At 46.7% G+C, this 14490-nt stretch overlaps 1 protein-coding gene across 1 annotated transcript in view; it reads left to right on the forward strand.

The window, feature by feature from the left end:
- Positions 1-1069: 1069 nt before the first annotated feature.
- The window catches only part of PGAM2 (phosphoglycerate mutase 2), a 30933-nt gene continuing 17512 nt past the window's right edge, over positions 1070-14490 (forward strand). The window contains exon 1 of the mRNA XM_075346274.1: positions 1070-1651. Coding sequence (XP_075202389.1) covers positions 1241-1651 — 411 coding nt within the window. The 5' untranslated portion in view covers positions 1070-1240. The remainder of the gene's footprint in view (positions 1652-14490) is intronic.

Raw genomic sequence — 14490 nt, forward strand, 5'->3', positions numbered from 1 at the left:
CGATTGTTAGTTTGACACCAGGCCCAATGTTGCTGCAGCTTGTCCGGACTTGTCTCCCATCAAGCACATAGGGACCATCATTGGCTGGCAATTGCAAAGGCAGCTGCCAGCAGAGGATCTTGGAGACTTGCCCAAGTGTATTCAGCTTGGCAGAACATTATTATTATTATTTATTATTATAGCGCCATTTATTCCATGGCGCTTTACAAGTGAAAGAGGATATACGTACAACAATCATTACCAGTACAAAACAGACTGGTATAGGAGGAAAGAGGACCCTGCCCGCGAGGGCTCACAGTCTACAGGGAATGGGTGATGGTACAATGGGTGAGGACAGAGCTGGTTGCGCAGTGGTCTACTGGACTGAGGGCTATTGTAGGTTGTAGGCTTGTTGGAAGAGGTGGGTCCTCAATAGACTCATTGAGAGTAGGCCACTTGTGTAAGTGCGGTATTCCTTATACTCAATATTGAATAAATTGAGATTTTTTGAAAAATTAGTTTCCATTTTTTCATCATGAGCAAATCATTAACATCTCTATCCATCCTGTTCTTTCTATTCATCAACTATTCTTTTTTGGACAAATGAAGGAGTGAAGGAACGGCATCTTCCAAGGAGCGATGGAGTTGCAATTTCAATGTTGAGGAGTGTATTTCATATGTAAATATTGTGCCAGTATCTGACCATCGACTATTAGATTCTCGTATATTTCTATTAGTAGTGAACATAACATGAAGCAATGCAAAATGACAGCACGAAATACCACTCAAAAATACTATAATAAAACAATGATCTGATCAAACAGTTACCAAACTGGGCAAAAAAAGCCTGAAGATCAGCACAGAATTTCACTGTAAAGTATAACCCTTTCCATACCAGACATTTGTGCAGAGTAAAGGTACAAGTGACCTTTAGTTGATACCTCCTCAGTTCCACTGTTAAAGGTCAGTACCAGCTGTCACTGTTGGGCGAGACTATTTTAAGCTTCTTCCACCCTTTCCACTTCTCTCATTGGACACCTGTTGCTTCTGAGTGATTGGACACCATGAGAACTAACACTAGGTATATAAGTCCCAGTGACCTGCGTTTGGCTGGGGGGACATCTCAGGGACCAGGATATCCATCTGACTACTTCACGGCTTTGTTTCCCCACTTACAAGCCACAGTGAACATTCAGAGGTCGTCTCAGTCCAAGACATACAAGTCACATCTCTAGTTACTACACGCGTTTTGATAGTCACCATGCCTCACCGTCTGGTAATTGTCCGTCATGGTGAAAGCTCGTGGAACCAGGAAAATCGGTTCTGTGGCTGGTTCGATGCTGACCTCAGCGAGAAGGGTAGAGAGGAGGCCAAAAGAGGGGCTCAAGCCATCAAAGATGCAAAAATGGAGTTTGACATCTGCTACACATCTGTTCTGAAAAGGGCAGTGCAAACACTGTGGTATATACTGGAGGGCACAGACCAGATGTGGCTGCCAGTGCACAGGTCATGGAGGCTGAATGAGCGTCATTATGGGGGCTTAACTGGATTGAACAAGGCAGAAACAGCTGAGAAGCATGGAGAGGAGCAAGTGAAAATCTGGAGGAGGTCATATGACATCCCTCCCCCACCCATGGGAGAAGATCATACATACTACAAGCTCATCAGCAAGGTAAGAAACCATAACATCTTCCAGTGATGTCTATTCATGAAACAGATGATTTATGTCTATATGGCACTAAGACGTTCTATTTTTATGGATGACAGAGGCAAGATTAGGCCTCGGTTCCACTTGCGCGTTGCACGGACGAGTGCAATCCGATAAAACATCAGATTTCACTCGTACCAGTGCAAAACTATGGGTCAGTGTCCATCTGCGATTGATTTCTCATGCCGTATCGGCATGAGAAAAGAATGTGGCCAAGGGTTCAGTCCACCGATCAGCCCTCTCAATTGCAATTCTCCGAAACTTCCCTTATGTTGGTTGACAGTATTTGCTTTGGAACGCTGCCGGACGTGAATACCCGGCCCTACGTACACTGACACTGCAGGAGCCGAGTGCACACACAGTGTCAGTGTAGTCTTGTTCTGATCCCTGTCTCCTGTCTGCTGCGGCCACTCGCGGCACACATGATCACACAGTAGTGGGCAGCCGATGCTGACAGAAGAGAGGGATGAGAATGCGCTCTGATGCTGTGTGGTCGCGCTGTCATCCACCGCAGCGTCACCCACTACTGTGTGATCCTGGACTAGTCACTTCCACAAGTTGAGGGCCTGACTGGGATTTTTGGTTTCTCTCTCTGTGCTCTTGTCCTCATGGTGGATATTTTCAGGAATTGCTTCTAATTACAAGCACTATTCTTGGCCGTAAAGATGGATGAGAATTGGCTAACATTGGTCAGAGGGCTGTACAGTGATGTCCTCATGCACCCAGACAGCAGCACTCTGACCAAAAACAGTTGGCCTTGGCATATCCAGACATGGCAGATTTGTTGTGGAAATGTCCATATTAGTCATCTGTACCGGGTTTGCAGGAAGCTAGATGCTCACCCTTTGAGATGTATGAAACGGATTGTTCAGTTGCTGAAATTTCTGCATCAAATCTGTGACATATGAATATACCCTAATGAGAAATGTGTGCATGCTCAGTAGGGCTAAGTCATCAATCAGTTTTCATCAGAATTATAGTGTAAAACTGTTTGAAATGCTGCAACATTTTTGTGCCGATCCCCGATAGCTCTACCAACATTTTGAAAAGATGGCAAAGCTTCGAAGGGAGGGAACGTAGTCAAGATTACAAATTTATCATGATGTAAATTATGACAGAAATGTAGTCCACAACGGCGTAACTAGAGTTCGATGGGCTCTATGCAAATTGGGACCTGGGCCCCCGCATCCCCGCATGTTGGTCACAAGTATGTATATGTATGTATACATTTAGCCTTCTAAATCTTATAAAGACATACGAGTTGCCCTCCCCCCATTATGTAGTAAAGTTCCTTATCCTGTTCTAATGTAATGCATCCTGGGCTCACTGCTGGTAAATATGTCCTCTATCCCGGTATATATGCCCTCATCCTGGTATGGCTCCCGTCCTAGTAAATATGTCCCCTATACTAGTATATATGTCCCCCATCCTGGTATATACTGTTCCCCTCCTGGGCCTCTCTGGTATATACTGTCCCTCTTTTGGAATACACTGTCTCCCTCCTGGTATATACTGTCCCTCTCCTGGTATATACTGTCCCCCTCCTAGTATGTATGTATGCTCCTCTCCTGGTATATACTGTCCCCCTCCTGGTATGTATGCTCCTCTCCTGGGCCCCTCCTGTGTATACTGTCCTCCTAATGGTATATAATGTACTCACTCTCCCCGGCTCCCACTTCTACAGTGGCAGTCTGTTTTCATCAGCGTCTGTGCTATGGCAACTCATAACGTCATTTTTATGCGCCACCTCAGTCATGGGGACGCAGCTGATAGCTGCCGGCTTCTGTTAGGCCAGCAGCGTGTATCGCAGCACAGGGACCCAACAGGTCTCTACACCGTGATGCATTTCAGCTGCATGTGCGCCCTCGGAGGCACATCCAGATGAAGCAGGGGCTGGGGTCGGTGGGCCCCCAGCACCCTTAGGCCCGGTCCCAATCCCTGCAACTGCAATTGTTCCGCCTCTGATACTACAGACAACCGGGTGAAATGACCATGTGCTGTCTGATTATTTTTCCCCCAAACAGAACATGAAAACTTAAGAGTTTCATGGATTCACATGTACATCCATGAAAATCATGGATCTGAGTGTGAGATCTGTGAGATTCAGAGAAAATCCTATTCTAATACGTTGGCCATACAAGTCGATAGAGATTTGTGCCTCATGGATCTTTTGCTTAATAATCAAATTGAATATGATTTGAATAAAAATAAAACTTCCAGAAGGCTTTTTATTGTCATGGAAACAAATACATCTATTTCATATACAGTGAAAAAAATAAAAATAATTGTGAAATAAACAATGTCCCACACATGCAACTACGAAGATACCTGAGGAAAAAAATGGTCGGATAGTAAAATTCTTATGGATGTGTGAATGTAACGTGAGACTGGTTTCACACCTACGCGTTTCGCGTTCCATGCTCGGACAAAGATGGACAAAGATGCACAAACTAGCACTGGGCCCATGACCCGATCTTGGCAACCTGATAGGTACAGTATCAATACGGCTGCTATCTGAATTTGAAAGTGGCCTAAGACTATGTTGCTATATGAGGTAAAGGCAGTGCCATACAGGCAGTAAGATGCTGAATCCAGGCATACCTGATATAGAAAGATCCATTGCTTGGTTGATGAAATATCTTCAATCAAAGTTGCAGAAATGCCCTGCACTTTGACTGATGTGTGCAGTGGTGCGGGCCTTTGTGGGTTGGGTCCTGGCTGTAAATTCCTCCTCCTGCATCTTTCTTTGTATGCCCCCTTTCCTTTATTTAAATATTGCACCGCCCCTGCTATTTTTAGCGGCGAGTACTCATTGCCACAGTAATTTTGTCTTCATCAAAATGACGCCATAGACCACACTTGCGCGTACCATGATATCTGTTGCCATTTTATTGAAGACACTGTGGTAAAGACTATGACCGGCATTGGCGCATGCGCAGATGTAAAAAAAATAAATCTGTGCAGATGTTGATGCTTCTCATAGTCCTTTCCACAGTGTCTTACAAAATCACCCTGGAGATTGCGTTTCGCACATGCGCCAACTCTGGCGCCATTTTAATGAAGACACAATTACTGTGCAATGTGCATGCGCCACCAACAACAGCAATGGCGGCGCGATTTTAAAGGGGTATGCAATACAAGACATAGGAGAAATATATGCTGAGTACCCAACCCTCAAAGGCCCGCCCCCAATGCACATATCAATCAAAGTGAGGTGCATTTCTGCAACTTTGATTAAGGATATTTCAGCAACCAAACATCCCAACTGTCAACAAAAGGTATGCCTGGATACAGCCTTCTAGTGCCAATATAGCACTGCCCCTACTTTATATAGCAAGATCTTGCTGGTTGGTTCCCTTTAAGAATATTATATATTATATACATGCATATAATAGATTATATATAATAGATTATATATATATATATATATATATATATATATACAGTTAGGTCCAGAAATATTTGGACAGTGACACAATTTTCGCGAGTTGGGCTCTGCATGCCACCACATTGGATTTGAAATGAAACCTCTACAACAGAATTCAAGTGCAGATTGTAACGTTTAATTTGAAGGTTTGAACAAAAATATCTGATAGAAATTGTAGGAATTGTAAACATTTCTTTACAAACACTCCACATTTTAGGAGGTCAAAAGTAATTGGACAAATAAACCAAACCCAAACAAAATATTTTTATTTTCAATATTTTGTTGCGAATCCTTTGGAGGCAATCACTGCCTTAAGTCTGGAACCCATGGACATCACCAAACGCTGGGTTTCCTCCTTCTTAATGCTTTGCCAGGCCTTTACAGCCGCAGCCTTCAGGTCTTGCTTGTTTGTGGGTCTTTCCGTCTTAAGTCTGGATTTGAGCAAGTGAAATGCATGCTCAATTGGGTTAAGATCTGGTGATTGACTTGGCCATTGCAGAAAGTTCCACTTTTTTGCACTCATGAACTCCTGGGTAGCTTTGGCTGTATGCTTGGGGCCATTGTCCATCTGTACTATGAAGCGCCGTCCGATCAACTTTGCGGCATTTGGCTGAATCTGGGCTGAAAGTATATCCCGGTACACTTCAGAATTCATCCGGCTACTCTTGTCTGCTGTTATGTCATCAATAAACACAAGTGACCCAGTGCCATTGAAAGCCATGCATGCCCATGCCATCACGTTGCCTCCACCATGTTTTACAGAGGATGTGGTGTGCCTTGGATCATGTGCCGTTCCCTTTCTTCTCCAAACTTTTCTCTTCCCATCATTCTGGTACAGGTTGATCTTTGTCTCATCTGTCCATAGAATACTTTTCCAGAACTGAGCTGGCTTCATGAGGTGTTTTTCAGCAAATTTAACTCTGGCCTGTCTATTTTTGGAATTGATGAATGGTTTGCATCTAGATGTGAACCCTTTGTATTTACTTTCATGGAGTCTTCTCTTTACTGTTGACTTAGAGACAGATACACCTACTTCACTGAGAGTATTCTGGACTTCAGTTGATGTTGTGAACGGGTTCTTCTTCACCAAAGAAAGTATGCGGCAATCATCCACCACTGTTGTCATCCGTGGACGCCCAGGCCTTTTTGAGTTCCCAAGCTCACCAGTCAATTCCTTTTTTCTCAGAATGTACCCGACTGTTGATTTTGCTACTCCAAGCATGTCTGCTATCTATCTGATGGATTTTTTCTTTTTTTTCAGCCTCAGGATGTTCTGCTTCACCTCAATTGAGAGTTCCTTAGACCGCATGTTGTCTGGTCACAGCAACAGCTTCCATATGCAAAACCACACACCTGTAATCAACCCCAGACCTTTTAACTACTTCATTGATTACAGGTTAACGAGGGAGACGCCTTCAGAGTTAATTGCAGCCCTTAGAGTCCCTTGTCCAATTACTTTTGGTCCTTGAAAAAGAGGAGACTATGCATTACAGAGCTATGATTCCTAAAGCCTTTCTCCGATTTGGATGTGAAAACTCTCATATTGCAGCTGGGAGTGTGCACTTTCAGCCCATATTATATATATAATTGTATTTCTGAACATGTTTTTGTAAACAGCTAAAATAACAAAACTTGTGTCACTGTCCAAATATTTCTGGACCTAACTGTATATATATATATATATATATATATATATATATATATATATATACTGTGAGGTAGCGCGGTCGGCTGCGCAGCAGAAGACACGGGATCCAGGCATCAAGGTTCACAGCACACGGTGTTTAATGTCCAAACAAAAATCCACAGCAATATACATGTCTCTCCAGCAGAGACTCAGGGAGTTGTGATCACTCCCTCACACCCGGCACACCTGCCCTCGTTCCTGATTCTATTTAACCCTTCCTTCAGTCTGTAGGGAAACAGCATTAACCCTATAGTGGATTCACTTTCTATCATGGAGTGAGCACAACCTGGGCGAGACATACCGGCCGTCATAGATAACCCCGGTCACAGTCTCACATACCCCCCCCCTCAGTTCAAGCGTGTGGGGTTGAACTCCAGCCATCAAACACGGGCCGCGGGACAAGGCATCGGCGTTGCCCTGCAACCTACCGGCCCGGTGTTCAACCGTAAACCGGAAGTTCTGCAGAGAAAGGAACCACCGGGTAACCCGGGCATTCCGTTCCTTGGCGGACCTCATCCAGACCAGTGGAGAGTGATCCGTCACCAAGCGAAACTGCCGTCCCAGCAGGTAATAGCGCAGGGACTCCAAGGCCCACTTGATCGCCAGGCACTCCTTCTCCACTACGCTATAATTCCGCTCGGGAGGGGTGAGCTTCCTACTTAAGAAGGTGACGGGGTGTTCCTCCCCCTGAACCACCTGAGACAGCACTGCCCCCAGGCCGACCTCCGAGGCGTCAGTCTGTACTATGAACTCCTTCCGGAAATCAGGGTTGACAAGAACGGGCCGTCCGCACAGGACCCCCTTCAGGGCCCGGAAGGAGTCCTCGGCCTGCGGAGTCCAGCGCACCATGACGGACTTCTTGCCTTTGAGAAGGTCAGTCAAGGGGGCTGATAGTCCCGCAAAATCCTTTACAAACCTCCTGTAGTACCCCACGATACCCAGGAAGGCCCTAACCTGCTTCGTGGTCAGGGGTCTAGGCCACTTCTGGATCGCCTCAACCTTGTTAATTTGGGGCTTAATCACTCCTTGGCCTATCACGTAGCCCAAGTAGCGGGCTTCCGTGAGTCCCAATGCACATTTCTTGGGATTGGCTGTCAATCCGGCTGTTCGAAGCGCGTCCACCACCGCTTGTACCTGTTCCAAGTGGGTCTGCCAATCGGAGCTGTAAATAATGATGTCATCCAGGTACGCTGATGCATACGCCTGGTGGGGTTCCAGCACTAAGTCCATCAACCTCTGGAACGTGGCCGGAGCGCCATGTAACCCAAAAGGCAAGACAACATAGTGGAAGAGACCCTCCGGCGTAACAAAAGCTGTTTTCTCCTTGGCGGACTCCGTTAGTGGCACCTGCCAGTACCCTTTGGTCAGGTCGAGCGTGGTAAAATATCGCGCCTGTCCCAGCCTATCAATCAGCTCATCCACCCGGGGCATGGGGTAGAGATCGAACTTGGATATTTCGTTCAATCTCCTAAAGTCATTGCAGAACCTTAAGGAGCCATCGGGTTTTGGTATTAGGACAATCGGACTAGCCCATTCACTCCGGGATTTTTCGATGACCCCCAGGCGTAACATTGTCTTTACTTCCTCCGATATGGCTTGTCGTCGAGCCTCCGGCACCCGGTATGACTTCAGGCGTACCTTCAGGTGGGGCTCGGTGACAATATCATGTCGTATCAGACTGGTCCTACCGGGCAGCTCGGAGAAGACATCGGGGTTCTGCTGAACCAACCGTCTGGCCTCTCGCCTCTGTTGCTTGGTGAGGGCTTCTCCAATCCTTACTTCCGGTTCGTCCTCTCCGGAGGTCGCTGGAGCCGGATGTGAACGACCCGAAGAGGAGGGAGGTGGGGAAAAAACAGCCATCAGGCTTTCCCGTTCCTGCCAAGGTTTTAATAGGTTGACATGGTATATTTGTTCAGGTTTCCGCCTACCGGGCTGCAATACTTTATAGTTAACCACCCCTACTCTTTCCTTTATCTCGTAGGGGCCTTGCCACTGAGCCAGGAATTTGCTCTCCGCCGTGGGGATCAATACCAACACCCGATCCCCGGGTTTAAAGGTCCGCACGGTGGCTTGTCTATTATAGCGGCCGCTTTGCGCGGCCTGAGCCTCCTGTAAATGCTCCTTCACAATTGGCATGACCGCGCTTATGCGGTTCTGCATTCCTAAAATGTGTTCGATCACACTTTTATGGGGGGTGGGCTCTTGTTCCCATGTTTCCTTTGCCAGGTCCAACAATCCCCGGGGATGTCGCCCGTATAACAACTCAAAAGGCGAAAACCCCGTGGATGCCTGTGGCACCTCACGGATGGCAAACATCAAATAGGGAAGCATCATATCCCAGTCTTTCCCGTCTTTTGAAATCACCCTTCTTAGCATGGTTTTCAGGGTTTTATTGAAACGCTCGACTAAACCGTCCGTTTGAGGATGATACACAGACGTACGCAACTGCTTGATCTGGAGTAGCCGGCATAGCTCTTTGGTCACTTTAGACATGAATGGGGTCCCCTGATCCGTAAGGATCTCCTTGGGCAACCCCACCCGGCAGAACACAGCAAACAACTCCCGAGCTATAAGCTTTGCTGCAGTATGTCTGAGAGGTATCGCCTCGGGATACCGGGTGGCATAGTCAACGATCACTAGGATGTGTTGGTGCCCTCGAGCGGACTTTACGAGGGGCCCCACCAGATCCATCCCTATCCGTTCAAAAGGGACTTCTATAATGGGTAACGGTACCAACGGACTGCGAAAATGGGTCAGGGGTGCAGTAAGCTGACACTCCGGGCAGGTTTCGCAGAACCGTTTTACCTCCCCAAAGACCCCGGGCCAATAGAACCTTTGCAATATTCGCTCCTGCGTTTTCTTGACCCCTAGGTGGCCACTCATCAGGTGTTTATGAGCCAAGTCGAGGACCCGCCGGCGATGCGGCTGGGGCACCACCAACTGTTCTACCCCTACGCCCCGTATTTCATCTACCCGGTAGAGTAAATCCTGCTTAAGAGCGAAATGGGGGTACCTTACCTGGGCACCGGGCAGCTGTGCCACCCCGTCAACTACTGTCACCCGACTCCGGGCATGTATTAACGTAGGGTCCTGGAGTTGGGCTGTCCCAAACGTATCCGGGGACGCCTCCAACTCCGGGATGGGCTCGACCGTCTCAGCCTCTCCTGCCAATACCTCTAGGGGCGACCTATCGGGTTCACACTCTGTCCCTATCATGGTGACCCCTACGGCAGGTGTCCCGGATTCAGGATTGTAGGGCTCAGGTCCCGGACCGACCAATATCTGAGGGGACTTAGGGGGTCCCCTCCATAAAGTCCAAAAATAGGGCAGATCCCTTCCTAGGATCACGTCATAAGGAAGAGTGTTAAGAAGTCCCACCTCATGTTGCACCTGACCGCAAGGTGCTGTGATGGTGACAATCCCCGTGGGATAGTCGCGGCGGTCCCCATGTATGCAAACCACCCCCACGGTGCGTCCTGTGGCCTTTACTTTAGCTCTCAAGGTGGATCGCACAAGGGTCACTAAGCTTCCGGAATCCAACAATCCTGTAACCGGACATCCATTCACCTGTATTTGGCACAAGTGGGGCTCTGTCTCTGGGGAGACCAGGTCAGCGGTACACACCACCTGAGCATACATTGAACCCCGCCGGGTAACCCCACAATCCATGGGCTCCGTGGTCAGGGGACACTGGGCTTCCATATGTCCCACCCGCTGGCACCGCCAACATCTAATAGGGAAGGAAACCCCCTTGACAAGTTGTCGTTTAGGGTACATGGCCTTCCGGACCTCAGGAACGGCGGGCGCGGCCTCAGCCAGGATGGTAGCGGACTCCTGTACCGGTGTCGGCGGTGGGTCCTTGGCCCTAGGCTTGGAGGGGCCGGACCGACGGGCGGTACGCAAAGTCTCAGTGTCCCGTATCAAGTCCTGCGTAGCCACATGCCGCTCTACCAGGGACACTAATTGGTCCAGGGTACTCGGGTCACCCTGTCCTACCCACCGTTGAACGGTGACGGGTAAAGTGCGCACAAAACGATCCACTACTACCCTTTCCACCATTTGCGCCGGGCTCAGAGTGTCAGGCTGCAACCACTTTTTTACAAGATGTAATAAGTCATAGGCCTGGGAGCGTACGGGTTTGGCTTCCTCATAGAACCACTGATTTACCCGCTGAGCCCGTACATAGGTATTCACCCCCAACCGAGCCAGTATTTCGGCTTTCAGGGTCACATAGTCAATGGCGTCCTCGGTACCGAGGTCCAGGTACGCTTTTTGGGGTTCCCCCGTCAGATAAGGTGACAATACCTCAGCCCACTGCGGGGTCGGCAGCTTTTCCCGCTCGGCCACCCGCTCAAACACCGCCAGGAACGCTTCCACATCATCACCCGGGGTCATCTTTTGCAACGCTTGTCTCACCGCTTTCCGGACGCTGCCGTCGTCACCCGGTCCCGGGGTTGTTGCTGCCGGTCCGGCACGGATCGACTTGGCCAGGAGAACCATCTGTTCTTGGTGCCTTTTTTCCTGCAATTGTAAGGCTTGCTGCTGACGTGCATTGGCCTGCTCCATCTGTTCTTGGTGCCTTTTGTCCTGCACTTGCAAGGATTGCTGCTGACGTGCATTGGCCTGCTCCATCTGTTCTTGGTGCATTTTGACCTGCACTTGCAAGGATTGCTGCTGACGTGCATTGGCCTGATCCAACTGTTCTTGGAGTTTTTTTTCCTGCACTTGCAAGGATTGGAGCAGGTGTGCATTGGTCTGTTGTTGCTGTGCATTGGTCTGTTGCTGCTGTGCATTAGCCTGAGCCAAATGCTTTAGTATGTCCTCCATGGCGTCGCCGGGTTTGGGCTGTAGTATAGCCGCTCGAATCCAGGACATGCGCAGCTGGGTCACCAGGGATGGATGCTACACCTCACCGGCTGTCATGCCCGCCGATTCTCCACCATATGTGAGGTAGCGCGGTCGGCTGCGCAGCAGAAGACACGGGATCCAGGCATCAAGGTTCACAGCACACGGTGTTTAATGTCCAAACAAAAATCCACAGCAATATACATGTCTCTCCAGCAGAGACTCAGGGAGTTGTGATCACTCCCTCACACCCGGCACACCTGCCCTCGTTCCTGATTCTATTTAACCCTTCCTTCAGTCTGTAGGGAAACAGCATTAACCCTATAGTGGATTCACTTTCTATCATGGAGTGAGCACAACCTGGGCGAGACATACCGGCCGTCATAGATAACCCCGGTCACAGTCTCACAATACACACACACATACATACACTACCGTTCAAAGGTTTGGGGTCACCCACAGACAATTTTGTCTTTTCCATGAAAAATCATACTTTTATTTATCAAATAAGTTGCATAATGAATAGAAAATATAGTCCAGACATTAACTAGGTTAGAAATAATGATTTTTACATGAAATAATAATTTTCTCCTTCAGACTTTGCTTTCGGCACAGAATGCTCCTTTGCAGCAATTCCAGCTTTGCAGACCTTTGGCATTCTAGCTGTTAGTTTGCGGAGGTAATCTGAAGATATTTCACCCCATGCTCCCCCCCCCACAAGTTGGATTGGCTTGATGGGCACTTTTTGGTACCATACGGTCAAGCTGCTCCCAGAACAGCCCAATAGGGTTGAGATCTGGTGACTGGGCTGGCCACACCATTATAGATAGAATACCAGCTGCCTCATTCTTCCCTAAATAGTTCATGCATAAATTGGAGGTGTGCTTTGGCCTCCCACTTCTCTTTCTACTCTGGTTAGAGCCTGTTTGTGCTCTCCTCTGAAGGGAGTAGTACACACCATTGTAGAAAATCTTCAGTTTCTTAGCAATTTCTCCCATGGAATATCCTTCATTTCTAAGAGCAAGAATAGACTGTCGAGTTTCACATGAAAGTTCTCTTTTTCTGGCCATTTTGAAAGTTTAATTGAACCAACAAATGTAATGCTCCAGATTCTCAGCTAGCTCAAAGGAAGGTCAGTTTTATAGCTTCTCTAATCAGCAAAACTGTTTTCAGCTGTGCTAACATACTTGCACAAGGGTTTTCAAAGGATTTCTAAACATCCATTAGCCTTCTAACATAGTTAGCAAACACAATGTACCATTAGAACACTGGAGTGGTGGTTGTTGGAAATGGGCTTCTATACACCTATTAGTAGATATTGCATTAAAAAACAGACGTTTGCAGCTAGAATAGTCATTTACCGCATTAACAATGTATAGAGTGTATTTCTGGTTAATTTAATGTTAGCTTCATTGAAAAAAAATGTGCTTTCCTTTCAAAAATAAGGAAATATCTAAGTGACCCCAAACTTTTTAACGGTAGTGTATATAAAAAAGGATTTTAGCACAACTCTTAAAAAGGCCTAGTAGGTTGGATTTTATCAAACCTGATGGGTGCTCATCCAGCCATTGTGACACAGCACACAGCAATAGAACAAGAAAGCCGAAAAATTACAGCACATCTATCCAGGTGGTGAACACATTTTTTTATAAAATATTTTTTATTTAGGTTTAAAAGAGGAAACAAACAGATCCATGGAAAAATGAAAATAGAATGAAAAATTGCTCCCAAAGGGAACCAATCACCAGGATATTCATATACAACCTAAAGCCAGTGCTATACTGGCACCATCAGGCTGATTCTATACGTACCTGTAGTGGTCGGCTCGGATGTATAGGTTTTGAAATTCAAGAAAGTAAAGTTTAAAAAATGAGCAGCTTCTTGAGTGACAGCAGCTGAGGATCAGATAATATCTGGGGGGTATTCATAGTTGTCCCCTCCCCCTGTTAGAATTAGCATAAGTATTATACCATCAATTTACTTTTTTATTAGCAGGATCTGTGTGAGGTCATACCCATGTGATCAGAAGGGGCGGGGCCTCAGCCAACAAAGCTGATACCATGAAGCAACATTTTTCTGTTGGCTGAAGCCCCGCCCCTTCTGGTCACATGGGTATGACCTCACACAGGTCCTGCTAGTGAAAAAGTAAATCGATGGTATAATACTTATGCTAATTCTAACAGGGGGAGGGGATAACTATGAACACCCCCCAGATATTATCTGATCCTCAGCTGCTGTCACTCAAGAAGCTGCCGATTTTATAAACTTTACTTTCTTGGATTTCAAAACCTAAACATCCGAGCTGACCACTGCAGGTATGTATAGAATCAGCCTGATAGTGCCAGTATAGCACTGGCTTTAGGTTATATACAAAAATCCTGATGATTGGTGCGCTTTAATCACAGCATAGTCTGACAGTTAATGCTATGATGAAGTGTAGTTTTGCTCAGAACACATAATGCTATTTTCATTTTTCCATGGATCTGTTTGTTTTACTCTTTTAATGGATGTTAAAATAAAAAATATTTTTTTAAAAAAGGAAAAAAAATATTTATTCGTCACCTGGATGAATGTGCTGTCATTTTTCATCTTTCTTCGAATATGTATTTAATTATTGTCAATTTCTAAGCAGTTATCGAGTCGCGTATCATTATTTTTAATTTGTAAGCAAGAATGTTTAGATTCACAGAAAGTAAAGAGAAGTCTTGTAAAATGGAGAGAAATTACAACAAAATTGCATATAATGACCAAATCATTAGATGTCCTGCAGCGGCGCGCAGAGCGGAGTCACATCGATTTCCTCCGCTGTTCACATCTCATTTCCTTCTCTCATGGATGGAGGAA

Source organism: Anomaloglossus baeobatrachus, chromosome 4, assembly GCF_048569485.1.
Source record: "Anomaloglossus baeobatrachus isolate aAnoBae1 chromosome 4, aAnoBae1.hap1, whole genome shotgun sequence".
Lineage (NCBI taxonomy): Eukaryota > Metazoa > Chordata > Amphibia > Anura > Aromobatidae > Anomaloglossus > Anomaloglossus baeobatrachus.